Genomic DNA, 23247 nt, shown 5'->3' on the forward strand with positions numbered 1-23247 from the left:
AGCCAGGGAATGGTGGAAGATGAACAAAAGAGGTAGGCCAATGTCAGGACATGAAAGCCTGGGACCTATCCGCCTTGGTAGGTCTTAATCAGAGAGATTGATAACTTTGGCAAATTACTCTGGTTTGGACAGGGGACTAGTGTAGGTGAAGATAATGGCTGTACCACAGAGATCCTTTTCTTACCCCATGGGGTCTTCTAACTTGGTCCTCTACTTTTTAGCTTTGCCCCATGAATTAATCTAACTCAGCAAAAGATGAACTTTAAAATGTTAAAATTGGGAGCTAACTGCACAGTACAGAGATATTTAAGCATAGGTGAGATGAATTGTGAGAGGGATTTGGGATAACACAGGAGCACCCTGGTCACCATGGATAGCAATCTGGTGAAGCTCCATAACAGACTACAGCAATACTTGGGGCTTAATAATGTATATGCTTCCTGGCTAAGGTGCCACTGTGACCTCGTGAATTATTTGACCCCCCTGAGTCTTATTTTTCTTACCTTTAATGATTTCTGTCAGAGTTGTAAAAACTACCATTAATGTATTTAAAGGAATTGGCAAATTTCTGGCATGCAGTTTATAACATTTATTAATTATCAGTTAGCAGTTGTAACATTATTAGAACCTATAGTAGTAATATAGTAATATCATCTTCATAATGATGATGTTGATTCAGTCAATATTTGACCAATCAGGACAGAACCTGCAAACTCAGAAGTGGCAATGAAGGGCTGGAGAATGGGGGACCCTCTGTGGATTCTGAAGGTAAGTGAGAGAGAGCAGTAAGTGAGAAGGCCTTGACACAGCACTGCTGACTGTGAAGATGGAGCAGGCCATGTGAGAAGACTCCAGGAGCAGAGTGCATCTCCTGCTGCCAAAGAGCAAGGAAATGGGCGCCTCAGATGTCAGGGACTATATTCTGCACAGTTGGAATGAGCCCCAAAGTAGATTTCTCCCCAGACCCTCCAGATATGAACAAAGAGCACACCTTGACTTTGGCAGTTGGATCTCAAATAGAGAACACAGTTAAGCCTGCTCAGGTTTTTGACCCACAAACTTGTCAGTAATAAATGGCCTTTGTTTAAAGGTGCTAAGTTTGCGGCAGTTTGTTATAGCAGCAAGAGAAAACTAATACAGAAGCAGAGGCAAGAGGCCAAGGCAGAGTGAGAGAGGCAGTGTTGAATTCCACGATCATTTCAGTTTTGAGAAGGATAATTCTATCTGTGACTCAGCTGGCCAAAGAAAACCCTCCAGTAGATTCTCATGCCATCAGCAGCAATATGGCACTTTTTGGTATCCTCTGATTTGAAGCCATTCTGGCAGCTACTTAGAAAAAAAAAAAAAAAAAGGAAAGTAGAAAAACAAGAAAACTAAAATTTTGACTTTAAGCCAGAGTAGAAGTAAACAGGGCAATGAATTATAACTATATACCTCAGGGGCACTACGCTTACATCTAAGTATGATGACATCCTTTCTTCTACCTTGTTTCAGTATCTACTCTGCAAAATAACCTCAAACCTAGTAGCTTAAAACAACCATTCATCATCTACTGGGACTCTGAATTGTTCTGTCATAAGGCATAGCTCCAATAGCTGAAAATGTCCAAAATGACCTCACTCACATGGCTGGCAAGTTGGTATTGACTGTTAGCTGGGAGCTCAGCTGGGCCTGATGACCAATGCCTCATTTTTCTTCCCCTCTGGATCTAGGTTGGGTCTCTCACAAAATAGTGACTGAAACTCCAGGGGAAGAATCCCAAAAGGACCAATCTCAATGTGCAAGTACTTCCCAGGCCTCCACTTGCATCATGCTTGCTAATATCTTATTGGCTAAAGCCACTCATATGTCCAAGCCCAGAGTCAACGTGAGAAGGAAACAGACCTCATGTTATGGTAGGAGAAGTGGCAGGCACACACAGGAAGGGGTGAGCTGCCAAAAGCCACTTTTGGGAACAGCTATTACCCACCTCTCCTTCATAACCCACAGTCTCACTTCATTGCTTTCATGCCACCAAACAAACATCAAGTCTTTTGTCAAGGAAAGCACTCTATTATTTCCTTGACACAAGTATTCCCTCATTTATTAGAGATTTAACATGTTTAAAACTGTGATCGTATTTTCACAGTGAATGGATTTTGTGTGTAACCCATGAAACTGCATGAGTTTGGAGGAGTCTACCATGAACACTATTTTCCCATAGGCCTTATTATTTTTATTATAAAACATTTCCAGAACAAGGTGCTTTTAAGGAAGCCAAAACCTTAGAAGAAAGATTCAAGGACTATTCTATGTATTTTTTTTTATTCATGTGTTATCTCTCCTCTAATGGTTACAGACGGGTTTTTTTTTTTTTTTAAACATCTAAAATACCCTTTGTGAGTGGTCTTCCCTGAGTTTTCTTTCTCAATATAGCAAAAGGTAGGTTAATTATGTTGATATTTTCAAAGAACCAACTTTAGGTTTAGGTTATTTTTTCTGCTGTTTTTCTATTCTCTATTTTATTTATATGAACCAAACATTCAACCTTCAAAATATATGATGCAAATATTGACAGAATTGAAGAGAAAAATAGCCCTACAATAACAGTTGAAGACTTTAGTACCCTACTTTCAATAATGAATAGAACAACCAGACACAGATCAGCAAGGAAATAGAGGGCTTAAACAACAATTTGACCTAACAGACATTTACAGAACACTCAAACCAACAGAATACCGAAGCGGAATACACATTTTTCTCAGGTGCACATGGAACATTCTCTAGACTATATTGTAGGTGACAAAGCAAGTCTTGGTAAATTTAAAAGGACTGAAAGCATGTAAAATATATTAATACTTTCTGAACACAATGGAATGAAACTAGATATCAACAGAATGGAATGAAATTAAAAACTGATATATGAAAATTAAACACCACACCCCTAAATAACCATTGGGTTAAAGAAATTAACCCATGGGAAATTAGAAATTATCTTGAGACAAATGAAAACAAAAACATGAGTCATGGGGTTCAGCAAAAGTAGTGCTAAGAGGAAAACTCATAGGTATAAATGCTTGTATTAAACAAGAAATATCTCAAATCAACCACCTAAATTTACACCTTAAAAAACTAGAAAAAGAACAAACTAAACCCAAAGCTAGCAGAAAAAAGAAAATAATAAAGATTAGGTCAGAGATACACAAAATAGAGAATAAAAAAACAATAGGGAAAATCAATGAAAGCAAGAGTTGGTTCTTGAAAAGATCAACAAAATTGACAAACATTTACCTAGATTGACTCAGAGAAAAAGAAAGAAGGCTCAAATAACTAAAATCACAAATGAAAGAAGGGACATTACAACTGATTTTTGCTGGAGGAGGTCATTGAGAGGACGTGACCACCCACTGACCCGTGAGCTGAACTCAGGCAATCAGAGGCTCCTCACCCCCTCCTCTGTCCTTGAAATGAATGTTTGTTCTACCCACTGTTCCCACCGTAGGAGCTGTTTCAAGAACACAGCCTTGAGAGAGTAATGTTTCGTTGAGACCATCTGGACAGTATACGTGACTGAGCCGTGTTAAGTCCTCTACATAAACTTGAAGATTCTGGAGGGTGGGTGCGGAGATCTACTCATCTTGAGGCACCTAAGACAAGCATAAGTAAGTTTCCTCAGAAATTAAACCTGCCACCTACCCTTCTGGAGAGTCTGCCTCTTTCCCCTTGCCCTGTGAGTACAGGGGCCAGTTTTGGATTTCACCTGGGGAACTCCTGAGGTTTTGAACCAACAATTTTACAGAAATAAAAAGGATTATAAGAAAGTACTATGAACAGTTGTACACCAAATGATTATATAACCTACATGAAATGGACAAATTCCTAAAAACACATAACCTACCAAGACTGAATCACGAAGAAACAGAAAATATGAACAGACCTATAACTAATAAGGAGATTGAATCAGTAATCAAAACTCCCAACGAAGAAAAGCTCCAGATCAGATGGCTTCACTGGTAAATTCTACAAAATATTTAAAAAAGAATTAAGACTAATCCACTTCAAGCTCTTCCAAAAAAATTGAAGAGAACACTTCCAAATTCATTCCATAAGGCCAACTGATACCAAAGGCAGACAAAGACACTACAAGAAGAAATGGACCAATAGCCTGATGAATACTGATGCGAAAATCCTCAAATACTAGAAAACAGAATTTAACACACATTTGAAAGGATTATACACCATGACCAAGCGGGGTTTATTCCTTGAATGTAAGGAATTGTAATTGTGCATTAGTATATTGTGTGGCAATGTAAAATGGAGTAGCCACTATGGAAAACAATAGCTGGTTCCTCAAAACATTAAACACAGAATTACCATTGAGCAATTCCACCTTTTGGTATATACCCCAAAGAACAGAAAGTGGGATCTTGAAGAGATATCTGTACACCGACGTTCATAGCAGCATTATTCACAATAGCCAAAAGGCAAAGCAACCGAAGTGTCCATTGATGGATGAAAAGATAAACAAAATGCGGTATATACATAAAATGGAAAATTATTCAGCCTTAAAAAGGAAGGAATTCTGACATATGCTACAGCAAGAACACTGTTGTCCATGAGGACACTACGCTAAGTGAAACGAGCCAGCCACAAAAAGACAAATACTGTATGATTTTGCTCCTATGAGGTAGCTAAAGTAGTCAAATTCATAGAGAAAGAAAGTAAAATGATTGCTAGGGGTTGGGAGGAGGGAGGGAAAGGTAGTTAGTATTTGATGGATATAGAATTTCAGTTTGGTAAGATGAAAGGAGTTATGGAGATGGACAGTGGTGATGGCTGCACAGTAATGTACTTAATACCAATGAACTATACACTTAAAAATGGTTAAGATGGTTGTTACTGAGGGAAGGCTTGTGTACCCCAAAATTCATATGTTGTAGCCCCTACCCCAATATGATGGTATTTGGAGGTGGGGCCTTTGGGTAATTAGGTTCAGATGAGGCCATGAGGGTGTAGCTCCCATGACAGGATGGAACTAGGAACAAAAAACAACTGACCACAGTTAAATGTCTAGATAAGGTTGAAATAAGACCAAAAAAATCAGTGATATAATCTTTCAGGATCTTGTTTTGATATTTATGAAAGTCCACTGAAAAGCATAATGGTGTGTGATATAATTAATTCTGAGAAGATACACTTCTTTATCAGAATGTATGAGAAATTATGTGTATTTAGGTTTGCTAAAAACTGAAAGTATTTATTATTTATAATTAATGATTATTTCCAGAATCACTGAAAGCATAGGCCAAATTATATTGAAATCAATCCCTGAACTGCAAGTATTGTTCTTTGAAACTGTTAATAGCGCATAACAGCTACTACTAATTAAATGCTTTACCAGGTTCCACGAATTTTGCTAAGTACTTTACCCATCTTAATTCATTCAATTCCTACAATTTTATAAGAGAATTTATGTATGAAGGAACTGAAAATTCTGGACTTTAACTTTATAACATGACTTTGTTTAACTTTACAACATCTAATAAATGTTATTGGTTCATTCCTTTGTCAGATATTTTTACATGAATAACATTAAATAGCCTTCGTTATTATAAAGTATAACTAGTACCTGAATTTTACAAATAAGGATACACAGGCATAGAGATTAGCAACGAGTCTCGGGTCATGGTGCAAGTAAATTTCCTGCCAGAAATAGAGTACAGACAGTCTCTCTCTAGAGCCTATCTTCTGCATTCTGCTGTACTGATTCAGGCAGTGAAATAGAGCCTAGATGAGCTCTATATTTGGTTCTGAACTGTTGGTGCAATGTCTGTTATCCCTATTTCAGTCATAAGTTAGCTTCTTCACCTCTAATTTGTTGCAATGCTTTGACAGTTAACTCTTAGGAAAACTTACAAAAACAAATCAATATTGTTCTTAAAAATTACACTAGGTTGGGATTTTCTGCTTACAAGCAAAGTGTCATACTTGTCTAAAATAGGACAATGAAAAATGATTTCGATTCCTTTAAAGAAGAGTTCTTGATAATGACTATCAGTGTACATTGAAACATTAACAAAAGATTGAGCTCAAGCTCCTTTCTTGACAGATTAGAAAATTGGTCACTAGTTCAGAATCAGTGAAAACTGTACTATGGCTGTAAGACTGGCCTGAACTCATCAATGGTTCCTTCAATGTGAATTGCATTTGCTTCTCAGCAATATCTTATTTCCACAGATGGTATTTCAAATGGATTATAAATTAATTATTTCTTAAAATAGGTTATTGAACCTCATTTATATATTTACATGAACATTCCAAACTAAGGAATTTCCCTAAGCCTACCCGCTGAGGCCACAACTGGAGTGCACATTAAAAGCATAGTTCTTATCCCATGCTTATCTCACATCAAATTGCTCTTTTCTTGTTCAACAGTGGGTATCTGGAGCGTGTGGCTTGGGACCATTATTTTGTGGGGCTTTGCATTTCTACTACCTTTGCCCTGATTCTTATTCCCTTCCTGGTCCCAAGTGCCTATGGCCTCTCTTCATGGAGGAGTGGCAGGAACCATGAGCTCCCACTGCTCCAAAAAACAATGATGTCCCTGTTCCTCCCACAGCATCCCTAGGCCTCTGGTCTGCAGCTGGGCACTGTAGAGGAGTGGTGAAGAGGGCACAGCCTCTTAAGGCTAGAGCAAGCTCAGCATCTCTTGCTACCGCACTTGGTCTTTGCCTTTCCCACATGCTCAAACAGGTTAATCTCTTTTCACTCCCTGCCTACCAGGCACATTCCATATGGGAACACTGCCCGTGGCTTTCTTCTGGAAGTTTCTCACCACTTCTGGGCCGGGCTTGTGACACCCTCTGGGAGTTCTTACAGAGAAACCAAAAGGTGCAGCAGTCAGTAAGTGTTCGTCAAATTCTGCCTCCAGGAATGTGGTGGAGTTATTTATGCAGGGGTTGCCTCTCTTCAGCTCCTGTTCTTACAAGACCCCAAAATTTACTTTCAACTACTTTCCCATTGCATTTCAGCTCCTGTAACCTAACTCTTTGATAATCATCAGCGAATTAATTTTTTCAAAGGAGAGAGACAGATAAGGAGGCATGATACACAATTATCAAAGTTAAATATAAATTCCTTTGTGGCAAAATTAGGTTATCTGTGTGTTTAGAATAAATTATCTGATACATACTTTGTGTTGGCCACATACTGATGAATGTATTTTTTGAAAACCAACTATTTTTTTACAAACAGGTCTATAAAAGGCTTATCATTCTTACTACTTTTTCCTTACAATCCATAATTTAAAAATAAGAATTCCTTATTTGGTCTTTTACAATTTTATGTCAAATGAACTGCTAAATACTGAATCTTAGATCCATGCTCTTTTCTCTCATTTGAGTGTTTAAAAATTACAAAGCCCATGTCACTTCATTTACCTCCAAGCCTTGCTCTGATGGAAATGTCTGGTACTGCCCTGGAATTCCATCTCCTGTCCTGTTTTAGTTCTTCTAATAATATTTTTTTCCTTTTTAATGTCGTCTGAAATCCTGCGTCTGGCCTGGGAACTCGATGTTGAGGTTTCACATCACTGAAATCTACCAAGCTTGGTATGGTTCTGCCAATGCCAGGCTTTAAGTCAGCATCACCACCAGGACTCACAAACCCTGAACAGGTGTCACCTAAGGGGACATCATCCCGAAGTGGAAATAATGGATAATCTGGCCCATACGGTGGGGGATAAGGATAGTGTAAATGATAGTCTGGCAGGACTGAAGGGGGATAAGTGTGAAATTTAAGAAAAGTAGGGTTGCATTTCTTTTCAATTCTGCCACAGTCATGTCTGTCCTCAACTCCTTTCACAAAAGGCATGTTCAGTTTTCGTAAGAGAGCACGATAGTGTGGGTAATCTATATTCTCAACAGCCTTTGTTCTTGAAAGGAAGGATCCTTCAGAGATACTTATCTTTCCATGGGTGTGCTGTGAATCCATATCTATGGCCTTTCTCTTTAAAATTGTGGATGACTGTATATTAATTGCTTCTTAAGTCTCCTTTCTCTTTAACTATAAAACTCTTATATTTCTAACCACTGAGGATTGGTTAACCTAATATAGTTATTGATTTGGCTTTCTCAATGTCAATAGAGTAGAGTTTTTTCTTTTTTTAAATTTTTAAGGTAAATATTTTTTCTCCATCAAAGGAAGTAAGGGACCAGAACAGAAAAGAACAAAACAAAACAGAGCCCATGTTGCTTGGCAACAGCTAGAACTCTAACACATTGGACCATTTATTATATACATCATAATTTAATTCTTAGGAAAAACAAAAACAGACTTGTTAGTAAAATCTCCATGACAGTTTCCTCAGCAATGCTCAGGAAAACTGTGCTCATTTGTTATTTTTTAATTTTTCCATAAGTTGATACTTTATGGGTAAATGAGATTCAGTAAAGGGTATAAATAAAGTAGTTAATGGAGAGGCAATATATATATTTTTTTAATTATTTATTTATTTATGGCTGTGTTGGGTCTTCGTTTCTGTGCGAGGGCTTTCTCTAGTTGCGGCAAGCGGGGGCTACTCTTCATCGCTCTGCGCAGGCCTCTCACTATTGCGGCCTCTCTTGTTGCGGAGCACAGGCTCCAGACGCGCAGGCTCAGTAGTTGTGGCTCACGGGCCCAGTTGCTCCACGGCATGTGGGATCTTCCCAGACCAGGGCTCGAACCCGTGTCCCCTGCATTAGCAGGCAGATTCTCAACCACTGCGCCACCAGGGAAGCCCGGCAATATATTTTTTAAGGCATATCTCTGATATACTTTAAGTATTTACCTGATAGATATAAAAAAGTACAAAACACACTGCCTATATAAATTGTAAATTTAAATGCAGTGCAAAAAATGAACATATATTACATTACAGTTAAATCAATGTATCTAATTTTTAAGGAAAGTAACTTGCAATTTATAGTCAAAGTACAGGTTCATCTTCTACGTGCCCTACATTATCCTTACTTACCTTTTTGCTACCGTGATGGCAGAGTAAGAGCAATGAAGTTCTTAAACTCATTTCAGGAAACTACAGTAAGTAGCAGCTATTAGCTCAATGCAAAAACAGACGTCATCAATATACTGTTCATTTAAAAGCTCATTTCAACTAGGTAAATTGGTCTTGCATGAAAACTGCTATCAAAGGAATTCCAGACAGTAGAATTTGGGCACAAAAGCTAACACCATCCCTACTGGAGTAAAAAGTGCAAATACGAATGACAGACCCACTTTCTTTTTGATTTTCAGCAATCAGCTTTCCACCTTTAGAATCACACCATACATTAACTAAGATATCCAGTATTACTTCTTATTCTCAGGTTGAATATTAGGAATTTACACAGCAGAACAAGGCAGGAGGGACTGCTGAATTACAGAAAACAGAGATTTCAAGATTTACCAGGTCTGAACAGTCCTCTCTGCCCTCTATTCTCTGTAAGTCCACAGTCCAAAGTTCATTTGGTAAAAATCATGTTGTGCAGGTTGACTTGTTTATAAAAATTAAAAGGAATTTTAGCAGAATATATAACCAGACAAATATAGTGATTTATTGGGCACTATTCAGTAAAATTTGTTTACTAGGTGTGCTCAAACGAAGTGCAAGACCTTGACCAAAATGCTGGCTGGATCTAAATCATGCAGGTCTCTTTACTAAGACATGCCTGAACAGGCTGAACTCAATTCAGGACTTTATACAGATTAGAAAGGATTTCTAAAGAAGTAAATCTACTCAGTAGAATAAACTGTACTGGATACATTTTACCAATTAGCACATGCATAAAGATAGCCAGAAAACTCAAGAAATAAGCAGAAATTTCAATTTCCTTTGTTAATAAGAACGAAGGACTTCTTTGGATATTTACGTAATCCTTAATAAATGTCTTCATCCTGGTCCTGGTCCAAATGAATTCTCCTTCCTTTCTGCTAGATGTTTTCCGTTCTTTTCTTTTTTTTAAAAAAAAAGTATGGTTATTTGAATGCTTACTTTATACCAGGAACTATCCCAGGAGTTGAGGTTAAAATGGTGGCAAAACAGGCACGATTCTAGCTGTGAAGACATAGTTTGTAAAGCAGGCCAGCTGAAAGACAGCAAGGGGCGATGCTCTCTGCGGCACAAACAAGATACATCTGAAGGCGTTGATGTTCGAGATACGCCACCGAACAAGCGGGGAGGTGGACTCAGGTGGGTGCTCAGGCTGTCAGTTCGAAAACCCTCGTCTGGAGCGAAGGACACCCAGCGATGGCTTTCAGACCACCCTGGATCACTCATTTCTTCCGATTACACAGGGTTACTGGGCATTCTGTCTTCAGTTGCTTAAACTTCATTCTCCTATGTACTTGTACCAACTGGGTAAGATTTACTTGTATCGTAGCTCCCTTCACGTGAAGTGAATCCTTCCCGCCGCAGAAACGCAGAGGATTCTAACACGTTCTGGCTAGAAACGCCCACGTAGGCGGACGGGTGGTTTTATGCATCTTCCCGAACTCAGGTGATAAAAGACCATCTTTGGGGCTGAGCGCTGCATGCGGTCCATTCCATCTAAAGCTGTGGCCTCGTTCTTCCCGCCCAGCCTCTTCCTGGGGCTCAGGGCCCACTTCCATTCCCGGTGGCTGGGCCTTGCATCCATCGCCCAGCTGCGTCCCATAAATCCGTAGGTAGTCAGCAGCCGACGTCGGGAGAGGCAGGCAGCCCTCTCGGGCTGGACCAGCCCTCCCTCCCGTGACCCTCGCCCTGTGGTCCAGAGTCGGCCTCAACGCTCAGACTCGGCCAGCCCGTCCCTCGGCCCGCGACTCTTCTGCGGCTCCACAACCTTCCACAGGTCGCCTATGCTTTCCTGGTTGCCTGAGCGACGGCGGGGTCCTCAAGGCGGGCGACTTCGCGCCCCCCAGGCCTCCACGACCAACCCCGCCCCCGCCCCGCCGGAAGTGGTGGCCCTTTTTCCGGCCCCCCTTCCGGTCCGCTGGCGGGCGGGTGGGCGCGAGCCGCCTAACGACCTTCTGCGCTGAGTGTCGTCGGCGGCGGCGGCGGCGGCGGCGGGTGGATGGAGGCCTCGGCCTCCGGCCGGGCGCGGCGGGGCTGGCGGCGGTCCCGGGCCGCGGGCTCCCCGCTCTCCCGGGCCGCGGTGGTCCTGGTGTTCTCCGCGCTGGTGCTGCGGGCGACCCCGTCAGGTGAGGCGGCGGAGGGCGGCTCCGGACCGCGGCTCCCGGAGGTTTGTGCGTGTCACGTGCGTCCGCTGATGGGAAAGCCTGTATCACTGGGCCTGCTCTTGAATTTAATAGGAGGACTGGGCACACTGATGTCGTGTAGGGGGGCGAGGTCATTCAAACACCCAGAGCTCAAGGCTTGAGATTAAATTGGCTGTTAACAAGCCCCGTATCAGCCCCCGGGTCCTTTGCCAGCTTTCCACGACGTACGGGGCTCAGGTTTTCAGTGTATTTCGAAATGAGTAGACATCCCGCCGCTTTGTCATTTCCCGTGGTCCTGGAGCTCCATCTATTGGTTTTAGCTATAAAGTACAGGAAAGACTGGGAACTTAAAGTTTGGATATTCTGCTGCCGCCGTTTGTTTCCTCCTTTTGATTCAGAGATCCGAAATGCTTTCGCATGTTTTCAAAATAGAGTTAAGATACCGAAGGGAGTGCTTAATTAAACGGTCGTCATTTAACTAGAAAGGTTTTGGCTGCGTTATTCTGCGTTCAAGTTTTAGACTTTTTAGAAATAAAGTGTCTCCCAGAATTGAATCATAGAAAGCACAAAGGAGGTTTGTTTAAAATACAATTTGTGCAGAAAAGGGGCAATGAGTAAAGAAGCCCTCCAAGAATATGAATGAGGAAGGGCTGCGGAGGTCGACAGGGGATAGGAGGAGAATGGAAAGAAATGGAGTGAAGAGACATTACAAAATATGCCAAAGTCCAGAGGTCATTCTAGTTTAAGTAGAGACTAGCCAACAGCCGTTCATTACCCCGTAGGAGAAGGATGCTTCTTGACCACGGCCCATGATCTTATGCTAGGTACGACTCTGTGTGTGTGTGTGTGTGTGTGTGTGTGTGTGTTGTCTTTTGATCCGAGAACAAGATCAGGCCTGAGGATATAAGAAGTAGACTAAGACCGCAGTATCTTAATATGTAAGGTATGAATAGCGAAGCAACATTTATGTAGCGTTTTATAGTTTATACAGTAGTCCGTTCAGTTCCTACAAAAACTCTAAATCTGGAATTTAGTCTCATTTTGCGGGTGAGAAAACTGAAGCTCCTGGAGTTTTAAGTGACTTTCCTAAGACTAGTTAGTGGAAGTTGGTGTTTAAATCCAGGTCATCTGGCTTTGAATACCATACTCTTCTTTGCTCTGTTAACAACAAAGAGGATTTGGGTGTAAGCTTTATTGCATTTTTTGTGCTGCTCCTCCCACTGGCCTGTCACACTCCTGTGTCCATCAACATTTTCTTGTTCAACGGGACTGAACAACATCAGAATATATCATATTCAACAATTATTATTTAATATTTGCTATGTGCAAGGTATAGTGCTTGACGGATTATTTTTTTCTTGATTAAGTCTTTTATTTGCTTGCTGGTTTTTGCAGAGTCAAAGCCTGGCTTACGAAGACCTTCCCAGTCTGGCCCTACCTTCCTCTTCTGCTTCCCATCCCTGTGTCCTCCAGGTTTAAGGAACATACTTTTTTCTTCCAGTTTTATTGAAGTATAAGTGACATACAGCACTGTATAATTTTAAGGTGTACAACATAAGGATTTGATTTACATACATCATGAAGTGATTATCACAATAAGTTGAGGGAGTGTCCATCATCTTATATGGATACAAAATTAAAGAAATAGAAAAAATTTTTTTTTTCCTGTGTTGAGAACTCTTAGGATCAACTCTCTTAACAATTCATGTGTAACATACAGCAGTGTTAATTATATTAATCATATGTTTATCATCATAATTTATATTATCGTATGGTTTATTACATGCCAAGTATGTACTTATCTTATGACTGGAAAGTTGTACGTTTTGACTGCCACCTACTGAATGGGAGAAGATATTTGCAAAGAATATATCCTCTAAGGGGTTAATATCCAAAATATACAAACAACTCATACAACTCAACATCAAAAAACAGCAGTCTAGTTAAAAAATGGGCAGAGGATCTGAATAGACCTTTTTCCAAGGGAAGACATACAGATGGCCAATAGGCACGTGAAAAAGATGCTCAACATCACTAATCATCAGGGAAATGCAAGTCTGAACCACAATGAGATACCATTCTCACACCTGTTAGAATAGCTATTATCAAAAAGGCAACAAATAACAAGTGCTGGAGAGGGTGTGGAGGAAAGGGAACCCTCCTGCACTGTTGGTGGGAATGTAAATTGATGCAGCCACCATGGAGAAAAGTATGGAGGTACTCAAAAAATTAAAAATAGAGCTACCATATGATCCAACAATATCACTCCTAGGATTTATCTGAAGAAAACAAAAACACTAATTAGAAAAGATATATGCATCCCTGTGTTCATTGTAGCATTATTTACAGTAGCCAAGATATGGGAGCAACCTAAGTGCCCATCAATAAATGAATGGATAATGAAGATAATAGGTACATACAGTGGACTCTTACTCAGCCATAAAAAAATAATGAAATCTTGCCATTTGTGACAACATGGAAGGACCTAGAGGGTATTATGCTAAGTGAAATAAGAGAAGGACAAATGCCTCATGATTTCACTTATATGTGGAATCTAAAGAAACAAATGAACAAACATATCAAAACATAAACAGAGTTATAGATAGAGAACAAGCAGGTGTTTGCCAAAGGGGAGGGAAGAAGTAGGTGAGAGAGATTAAGCGGTACAAACTTCCAGTTGCAATATAAATGAGTCACAAGTATGAAATGTACAGTGTGGGGAATATAGTCAATAGCAATGTAACATCTTTGTATGATGACTTATAACTAGACTAACTGTGGTGATCATTTTGAAATGTATAGAAACAAGAGCACTATGTTGTATAACAGGAACTAACAAAGTGTTGTGGGACAATTATATTTCAAAAACAAACTCATAGAAAAAGAGATCAGATTTGTGGTTACCAGAGGCAGGATTGAGGGGAATTGGATGAAGGCAGTCAAAAGATATCGATTCTCGATAAGTTGACATAAACACTGATCCTACTATTGAGCTTATAGTCAAATAAGGAAAATTATGTCTGTGCATGAGGAACTGTATTACAATGTAGAGTGAGTGTTGCTGATGATGTACTAAAGAGGTAAGAAATGAGGACAAACAGAAGGTTTGAGGGAGCAGGGACTTGTGATTTGGGTCTTGAAGGGTGGGGATTTGGACTTCTAAAAATGAGAGTATTCTAAGTGGATGTAGAGAAAGCTGAAGGTGAGGCATAATAGGGAAAGTGGTGGGTATGTTAATTTCATTGGAGCGTATGAAGGGAGTAGAGCTGGAACAGAGATACCAGATATCAAAGGATATTGATTTATGGCTCCCCTTCAACAAACATCAAATATACTGTGATACTATCCTGTTCGAATGTCTTGAAATTTGTAATGAGCCAGACTGTTGATTAATTCTGTTCTTTTTGTTTTTGATAGTTGGATATTTGGCTCGATTGCCAAGAGGTATTCGCTTGACCCAAGATTCAATGAAAATAGTGGGATCACCAAATTTTCCAGGTATTAATAAATAGATTTTCAGTAATTGTAAGAAAGTAATTGGCATTTGTTTAAATCTTATCAATCTTTTGCAAAAGGCTAGTGTTCCCCAGTTATCCTAGTTTCCTATGGCCCTTTTCTTCTATGGAAATGGATTAAAGTTGTTTCCACAGAGTTAGATTCATATAGTTTAATTCTGTTTGCTGTAACTGCTTAAGTGTGCAAAAAATAATTATTTCTAAAAGTTATCTAATTAAAGTTGTCTACAGTGTTTTTGCTTGTTATTGTATAATAATTAAACATAATATTAAATGTATGCAGTTCTTTTTTTAAAACACTTTTTAAAATAATTAATTAATTAATTAATTTTCGGCTTTGTTGGGTCTTCATTGCTGCACATGGGCTTTCTCTAGTTGTGGTGAGAAGGGGCTACTCTTTGTTGTGGTTCGTGGGCTTCTCATTGTGGTGGCTTCCCTTGTGGAGCACGGGCTCTAGGCGCATGGGCTTCAGTAGTTGTGTCACATGGGCTCAGCAGTTGTGGCTTGTGGGCTCTAGAGTGCAGGCTCAGTAGTTGTGGCGCACGGGCCTAGTTGCTCCGTGGCATGTGGGATCCTCCTGGACCAGGGATCGAACCCGTGTCCCCTGCATTGGCAGGCGGACTCCCAACCACTATGCCACCAGGGAAGTCCCCATATGCAGTTCTTATGCTAAAACTTTTTTTAAATGGGATCTATATATCATAAAGATTTTGGGTTAATAAGATTTTGCAGTAGTAACATGAGGCTTAGCATCTACAACTTTTTTTGTATATATATATTTTTAATTGAGGTAAATTCACATGCCTCAAAATTCTTTCTGTAAAGTATACAATCGAGTAGTTTTTAGTATATTGACCAGGTTCTGAATCCATCAGCACTATGTAATTCCATAACATTTTCATCCCTCTAAAAAGAAACACCGTACCCATTAAGCAATCACACTCTAGTCCCTGGAAAGCACTAATCTACTTTCTGTCTCCATGAATTTGCCCATTCTGGACATTTCATATAAGTGGAATCATACACTATGTGGTGTTTTGTGTGTGGCTTCTTTCAATTTGTAGGATGTTTTCAAGGTTCATTTATGTTACAGAATGTATCATTCATTTTTATGGCTGAATAATATTCCATTGAATGGATGTACTACAATTGTGTATCCATCAATTGATGGATACTTAGGAATTTTCCACTTTTTGGCTATTTTGAATAGTGCTGTTATGAACATTTCTGGACAAGTTTCTGTGTGAACATACGTTTTCAGTATACCTAGGAGTAAAATTGCTGGGATATATGGTAACTCTATGTTTAACATTTTGAGGAACTGCCAAACAATTTTTCAAAGAACCTGAACTATTGTACTTTGACACCAGAAATTTATGAGGATTCAAATTTCCCAACATCCATATTAACATTTATTATTGTCCATCTTTTAAAATTTTAGCCATCCTAGTGTATGTGAAGTGGATTCTCATTGTGCTTTTTATTTGCATTTTCGTAATGACTAATGATGTGGAACCTCTTTTCATGTGTTTATTGACCATTTGGATGTCTTCTTTACAGAAACGCCTGTTCAAGTTCTTTACCCAATTTTTAATTTGGCTGTCTTTTATATTACTGAGATGGAAGAGTTTTGTTTTTGTTTTTTTAAATATGTTCTGGATACTAGGCCCTTATCAGATGTTGGATTTGCAAATATTTTCTTCTGTTCTATGGATTGTGTTTTCATTTCTTGATAGTGTTCTTCAAAGCACACATTTTAAACTTTGATAAAGTCTGATTTCTAATTTTTCTTTTGTACTGGTGCTTTAGGAGTCATGTATCAGAAGTGATTGCTTAATCAGCAGCCACAAAGTATTACTCCTACATTTTTTTAAAAGAATTTCATAGTTTTAGTGCTTACATTTACGTCTTTGATCCATTTTGAATTAATTTTTGCATATGGTATGCAGTAGGGATCAAACTTCATTCTTTTGCATGTGGATATCCACTTGTTCCAGCATCATTTGTTTAAGAAACTTTTCCTTCTCTATCTAATGTCCTGGTGCTCTTGTTGAAGAGCAGTTTGCCATAGATGTATGAGTTTTCTTTATGGACTCTCAATTCTATTCCTTTGATATATATGTCTTTCCTTACACTAGTACCACACTATCTTGATTGCTGTTGCTTTATAATAAGTTTTGAAATTATCAAGTGTGAGTACTTCAAATTTGCTCTTTTTCAAGATTGTTTTGGCTACTCTGGGTCCTTTGAAATTTCGTGTTATTCTAGAATCAGCTTTGCCAATTTTTGGAATAAAAGCCCATTGGAAATTTTATAGGGATTGTAGTGAATCTGTTGATCAATTTTGGGAGTATTACCACCTTAACACTCTACAGTCTTCCAATTCATAAACATGGAGTGTCTTTTCATTTATTTAGGTGTTCTTTATTTTCCCTCAATGATGTTTTACAGTTTTCAGTGTATGAGTCTTCTTGTACTACTTTTGTTAAATGTACCCCTAAATATTTTATTCTTTTTGATGCTACTGTAAATAGAATGTTTTTATCAATTTAGTGTTTGGATTTCTCATTGCTACTGTATAGAAATGCAATTGAGATTTGCAAATGGATATTATATCCTGTCATCTTGCCAAATCATTTATAGCTCTAATTTTTTAAATGGGGGGGTAGGGGGAGTTATTCCTTAAAATTTCCTATATATAATATCATGTCATCTGCAAATGGAGGTAGTTTTATTTCTTCTTTTATAGTCTGCCTATTTTTCCTTGCTAGTTGCTCCAGGTAGAACCTCCAGTTCAATATTGATGTTAACAGATATCTTTGTTTTGTTCCTGACCTTGGGGGCCTGGGAAAGATTTCAGTTTTCACTATTAAGTATTATGTTAGCTGTGAATTTTTGTAGATGCCCTTTATCAGATTAAGAGAGTTACCTTCTGTTCCTAGTTTCTTGAGTGCTTTTATTGTGAAAGAGTATTGGATTTTGTCAAATGATTTTTCTGCATATATTGAGAGGATCAGTGGTTTTTGTCCATTATTCTATTGATATGATAAGGTATTACATTGATTGATTTTTGTATTTTGAACTAGCCTTGCATTTCTGGAGTGAATCTGAGTTGATTGTGATGTATAATCCTTTTTCATGTTGCTGGATTTGGTTGCTAGTATTTTGAAGATTATCATGTACATATTCATAAGGAAAAGTGGTCTGTAGATTTCTTGTGTTGTCTTTGTCAGATTTTGGTTTTAGGGCAATAGTGGCTTCATAAAATGATTTGGAGTGTGTTCCCTCCTCTTCTGTTTTTTGGAAGTTTGTGAAGTATTGTTAATTCTACTTGTTTGGTAGTATTCACAAGTGAATTCAACTGGTGCTGGGCTTTTCCTTGTGGGAAGTTTTTTTTTTTATTCAATCACTTTACTTGTTTTAGGTCTATTCAAACTTTCTATTTCATTATGGTTTCTGATGAGAAATAAGCTAATTTTATTGAGGACCATATTATGTCATGAGTTGCTTCTCTCTTGCTGCTTTCAAGATTCTTTGTTTCTGGATTTTCACAGTTGATTATGATGTGCCTAAGGTGTGGATCTCTTTGAAGGTATCCTAGTTTGAGTTCATTGGGCTTGTTTGATGTGTGGATTCATGTTTTTCATCAATTTTGGGAAGTTTTTGCTATTATTCCTTCAAATATTCTTTCTGGCTCTTTCTCTCCACTCTTCCATGGGACTTTTATGCATATACTGGCATGCTTGATGGTTTCCCAAAGGTCCCTGAGTACTGTTGATTTATCTTCACTTATCTTTCTATTTTTCTTTTTCTCAGATTGGATAAATCCCACATTGATGTAACGTAAAGTTTGCTGATTCTTTCTTGTGTCTGTTGAGATCTGCTATTGATTCTTTACTGTGAATTTTCATTTGTTACTGTACTTTTTAATCTGGAATTTCTCTTTGGATCTTTTTTTATAATTTCTATCCCTTTATTGATAGTTTCTGTTTGGAGAGACATCATTTTCATACTTTTTTAGTACTTTAGGCATGATGTTCTTTGATCATATTTAAAATAACTGATTTAAAGTCTTTGTCCAGTAACTCCAAAATTTGGTTTTCCTCAGGGACAGTTTCTATTAGTTGCTTTTTTTGCTGCCTATGACTATATTTTCTTGGTTTTTTGCATGACTCATGTTTTTGGTTGAAAACTGGACTTTGTAGGGAATATTATGTAGTACTCTGGAAATCAGATTCTTCCCCCTTTCTATGTATTTATGTAGTTGCTTTTTGTTGTACAGGCATACTCAGAGATATTGCAGGTTCAGTTACAGGCCATCACAATAAAGTGAGTATCATAATAAAGTCAGGCACATGAATTTTTTTGGTTTCCCAGTGCCTATAAAAGTTATGTTTACATTGTACTGCAGTCTATTAAGTGTGCAAAGGCATTTGATTAAAAACCAATGTATGTACCTTAATTAAAAAATACTTTATTGCTAAAAAATGCTAACCATCATCTGAAACTCAGGATTGCTACAAACCATTGATGGTAAAAAATGCAAAATCTGTGAGGTACAGTAAAGCGAAGTGCAGTAAAATGAGGTATTCCTGTAGCATTTGTTTAGTGACTTTTCTGAACTAATTCTCTTTAAATTCTGTATTCTTTGTCATGTGTGGCCACTGAAGTCTTTGCTTAGTTAGCTTAGTTAGGCTAATGGTTCAACAGAGATTTCATTAAACACTTGAACCAGTTAGTCTCCTAGTATTTTCTGAGAATCCTTGTGAGCTTGTCGTGGCTTACCTTAAACATTTAGCCAGGCAGTTGACAACTCCACCATATCCTTCACTTTCTGCTGTACAGAGGCTCAATTTCAGCCAGAGGTGAGAACTTTAAGGCCTCTCATTCTTTACCGAGCATGCCCAGTCTTGGCCACGTGGCCTACTCTGTGCATGCACATGCCCTTCTATTTATTTTCCTAGGAACGTGTCAGAAGTTTTCAAAGCTCCCACTGACATGTCATTACCCAGCTTTTCCTCTTAAGCTTTTGGTTAAGCTGATGTTTACTCCCACTGCTTCAGGCATTTACAAAGTTAAGTGGCAAGCTCTAGTTATTTTTGACAAGGACTCTTGGGGAAAAGGCTTTTTACAGTGGGTGTGCTCCAAGTTAGGTCATGTAAAGATAGCTTTGTGCATGGTGTCTTCCAGGACACTGCCAGAAAGGTGAAATAATGACAGTTCTCTGGGAAGGAGGCACTGAAGTCTATCCAACCCCATCTGCCCCTCTAGTGGCTGCCAGGCTGCTCGTTCTAATGGGAATACAGCAACTTAAAGTGCTACAAGCTCACTGTTTTTACCAGGTGTATTTGCTAGGGCTACCATAACAAATTACCACAGACCTGGCAGGTTAAACAACAGAAATGTGTTGTCTCACAGTTTTGGAGGATAGAAGTCCAATCATGGAGGCTTGGGTGGGTCCTTCTAGGGCAGTAGGGCAAGGAGCTGCTCCAGTTCTCCTTCCTTGGCTTGGAGATGGCCATCTTCTCCCTGTATCTCTTCACATTGTTTTCCTCTGTGTTTGTCTGTGTGTCCAAATTTCCCCTTTTTATAAGGACACCAGTCATATTGGATTTGGGCCTACCCTGATGACCTCATTTTAACTTGGTTACTTCTATAAAAACTCTATCTCCAAATAAGTTCACTTTCTGGGGAACTGGGAATTAGGACTTAAACATATGACTTTAGGGAGAGCATAATTCAGGCCATGACACCGAGATTCAGTTGCTTTTCCTGAGTACATTTTTCGTGGTTGCTGCAAGTCTTTGATTAATTTCCAGAGTTCTGAAAATGTTGATTCTAACAATATGTGCCATTTTCTTATTACCTTTATGAAGGGGATGATTTTTGGAGTTCTTTACTCTGCCATTTTCACTGATATCACAACTTTTATCACAGCTTTTGTTTTAAAACTACAGCTTTTAAACCTAAATTATAAAACAGTCATATATAACTAACCTCCCTTTTTATTAGATGTGCTTAAATTTATCCTTAAAATGAATTAACATTTCAGTTAAGAAAAACAACTGAATCTCAGTGTGATGGACTGAATCATGCTTCTCCCTAAAATCATATGTTTGAGTCCTAATCCTCAGTTCCCCAGAAAGTGAACTTATTTGGAGACAGCGTCTTTATAGAAGTAATCAAGTTAAAATGAGGTCATTAGGGTAGACCCAAATCCAATATGACTTGTGTCCTTATAAAAGGGCCAGTAAGTCGTGCTGAGGAATGACACGTTAATACAATAAGCATTTATTAAAAGTAGAAAAAAGAAGAAACATTTAAACTGAGGTGAGTAGGAAATAAAATAAGAGGAGAAATTAATGAAAGAGACCAGAGAAGAATAATAGATTGAATGGAACCAAAAGCTGCCTTTGGAGCAATTAGTAGACAGAGTTTTGGTAATTGTTTCACAAGAGAATAATGAAAGTACAAAAATATTATGAATAAATTAAGATATGGTGAGATTTAAAAATCAGAACTTAGTATTCTGAATAATTTTATATAATAAACTTACAGTGAATAACTCTACTAAAATATAAGTTTCTAAAACAGACTTGATTAAATTACTTAGTAAACTAATAATTAAATTCTTCAGATTGTTAATTGGAAATTTGTTTTGTTACTTCCTCCCTTGCCAAAAAATAAGTACCAGGCTATATAGTTTCCAAGGACAAAAACACTTTACATATTCTTTCAGAGAAAATTTATAGAAGGAAATCTGCCTAATTCATTTTATGTGGCTATTATAATCTTAGATGCCTAACTTAATAGTGCTAAACACTAAATAACAAATTTGTACTGAAATTGGAAGAAGACAAAGGATAATATAAGAAAATTATATACAGTTACATTTATGAATATAGGTGCAAGTGTCCCAGCAAAACAAATTACCAAGAATTGAGGGGAACTTTCTTAACCTAAGTAAGGGTAGCTATCTAAAAGCTACATTCAATAAACATGATGTTGTATGGTGAAAGTTTAGAGATAGTTTCTTTAAAGTTAAGGAGAATTTTGATTCTCATAGAAACAATTTTTATTTTACTGGAACACAAAAATCTTAGTATATGGTTGATTAGTGAAGTGTTGCCATGGGATTACTGAGAAGTTGCTAGAAGCTTTTCTAAAAGCTTAAGGAAGTATGAGTAAATGCAAAACAATTGAACCTTTACTGTGTTCCTTTTGTATCTCCTAGAGAATACTATTTTTGCTTGTTTAATGAGCAGTGCTCTAAATTTTAAAGCAAAGTGGGAAAAATGCTTAATAATTAAAATCAATCAAAGCACATATTTGTCAATTTTTTAATCACATTACAATTTTAAAATTCAGTACACTGTGTTATGTTACATCATTGTGAGTAATGTATTGTTCCCTAATCTAAACAAATTTATCTTGTCAATTTCTTTCAGGTTTGGTGTCTTTGCAAAACAGATGAAGTATAGATATAGAATTATCTTAATACTTTGTAATTAAAATAATTTTATGAGAACAAAGTAAGTTGGTATATGAACTCTGAATAAAAAGACCAATGCATAATGCTGAGATTAAGATACACTCGCATACGCAAATAAAATAAGTGTATGTTTTTGAAAGTTAGTTATATGGAATGCAATGAAATTTAGTTCTTACCAAGCAATAGCAATAATCCAAAGAAAACTTCTGAAAACGTGTAACCCAGACTACAAAAATGTAAGCCATTATAGATCGTGAACGAACATAAAATATTATTGGAACATTTTAATATTTATTTTCAGTGAAAGTATATGTTATGCTCCATCAAAAGAGTCCACACGTGTTATGTGTAACCCAACGACTGCGGAATTCTGAACTCATAGACCCATCATTCCAGTGGCATGGGCCGAAAGGAAAAATCATTTCAGGTGGGCTTCTGTTTGAGTTGTTATAATTAAAAATGATATGTATGAAATGTACTCAGAACAAAAAGAATATTTGTATCTCATATACATTTATGTATTAGCCCACTTCTTTTTCTTGCAATTTCTTTTTGGAGTTAGAATCTAACAATGTAGATGGCGTGACCATTTTTTACAGATCTTAATTTGGAATAGAGACACACTGGATGATTAAACTGGAGAATTCTCTAAGCATCCGTATTTCAAAAAATTTTCCTTTTTTATTGTAAAATTCATAAAATCATTTTGGTTACCTCAGTTAGACTTTTGTTAGCAAAGTATGTATGAAGAAGCAAATATGATTCTGGCTTTTGTTAAAAATACAAATGAGCACTTTGAGCTCTAGGTTTAAAACTATGGTTTTGTTTGTTTTATATAGCCCCACATAGGGGCAACTTGAGACTTTATTAGTAGTTACGATTTTATATTTTTTATCTTATATTTCACTCTGATTAAAATCCTGACCAGACAGTATGGATTATATTTTAACTTAACCTAAATATTAATATCCATTTTGAAAAAAATGACTAAATTTAACATTCAGTATTTTAGTATGAAAAACATGCTCTTAA

General features: G+C 37.7%; 2 protein-coding genes across 2 annotated transcripts in view; one reads left to right on the plus strand and one right to left on the minus strand.

Annotated features, from left to right (window-relative positions):
- Window positions 1-10649, minus strand: part of SPMIP7 (sperm microtubule inner protein 7) — a 58142-nt gene extending 47493 nt beyond the window's left edge. Inside the window, exons 1-2 of the mRNA XM_057549668.1 lie at window positions 10524-10649; window positions 7419-7986 (exon numbers count right to left, since the gene is read on the minus strand). Coding sequence (XP_057405651.1) covers window positions 7419-7986; window positions 10524-10649 — 694 coding nt within the window. The remainder of the gene's footprint in view (window positions 1-7418; window positions 7987-10523) is intronic.
- A 414-nt stretch (window positions 10650-11063) lies between these two features.
- The window catches only part of ZPBP (zona pellucida binding protein), a 102511-nt gene continuing 90327 nt past the window's right edge, over window positions 11064-23247 (plus strand). The window contains exons 1-3 of the mRNA XM_057550515.1: window positions 11064-11190; window positions 14626-14706; window positions 22517-22642. Coding sequence (XP_057406498.1) covers window positions 11064-11190; window positions 14626-14706; window positions 22517-22642 — 334 coding nt within the window. The remainder of the gene's footprint in view (window positions 11191-14625; window positions 14707-22516; window positions 22643-23247) is intronic.

The sequence above is a fragment of the Balaenoptera acutorostrata genome, chromosome 7 (genome assembly GCF_949987535.1).
Source record: "Balaenoptera acutorostrata chromosome 7, mBalAcu1.1, whole genome shotgun sequence".
Classification (NCBI taxonomy): domain Eukaryota; kingdom Metazoa; phylum Chordata; class Mammalia; order Artiodactyla; family Balaenopteridae; genus Balaenoptera; species Balaenoptera acutorostrata.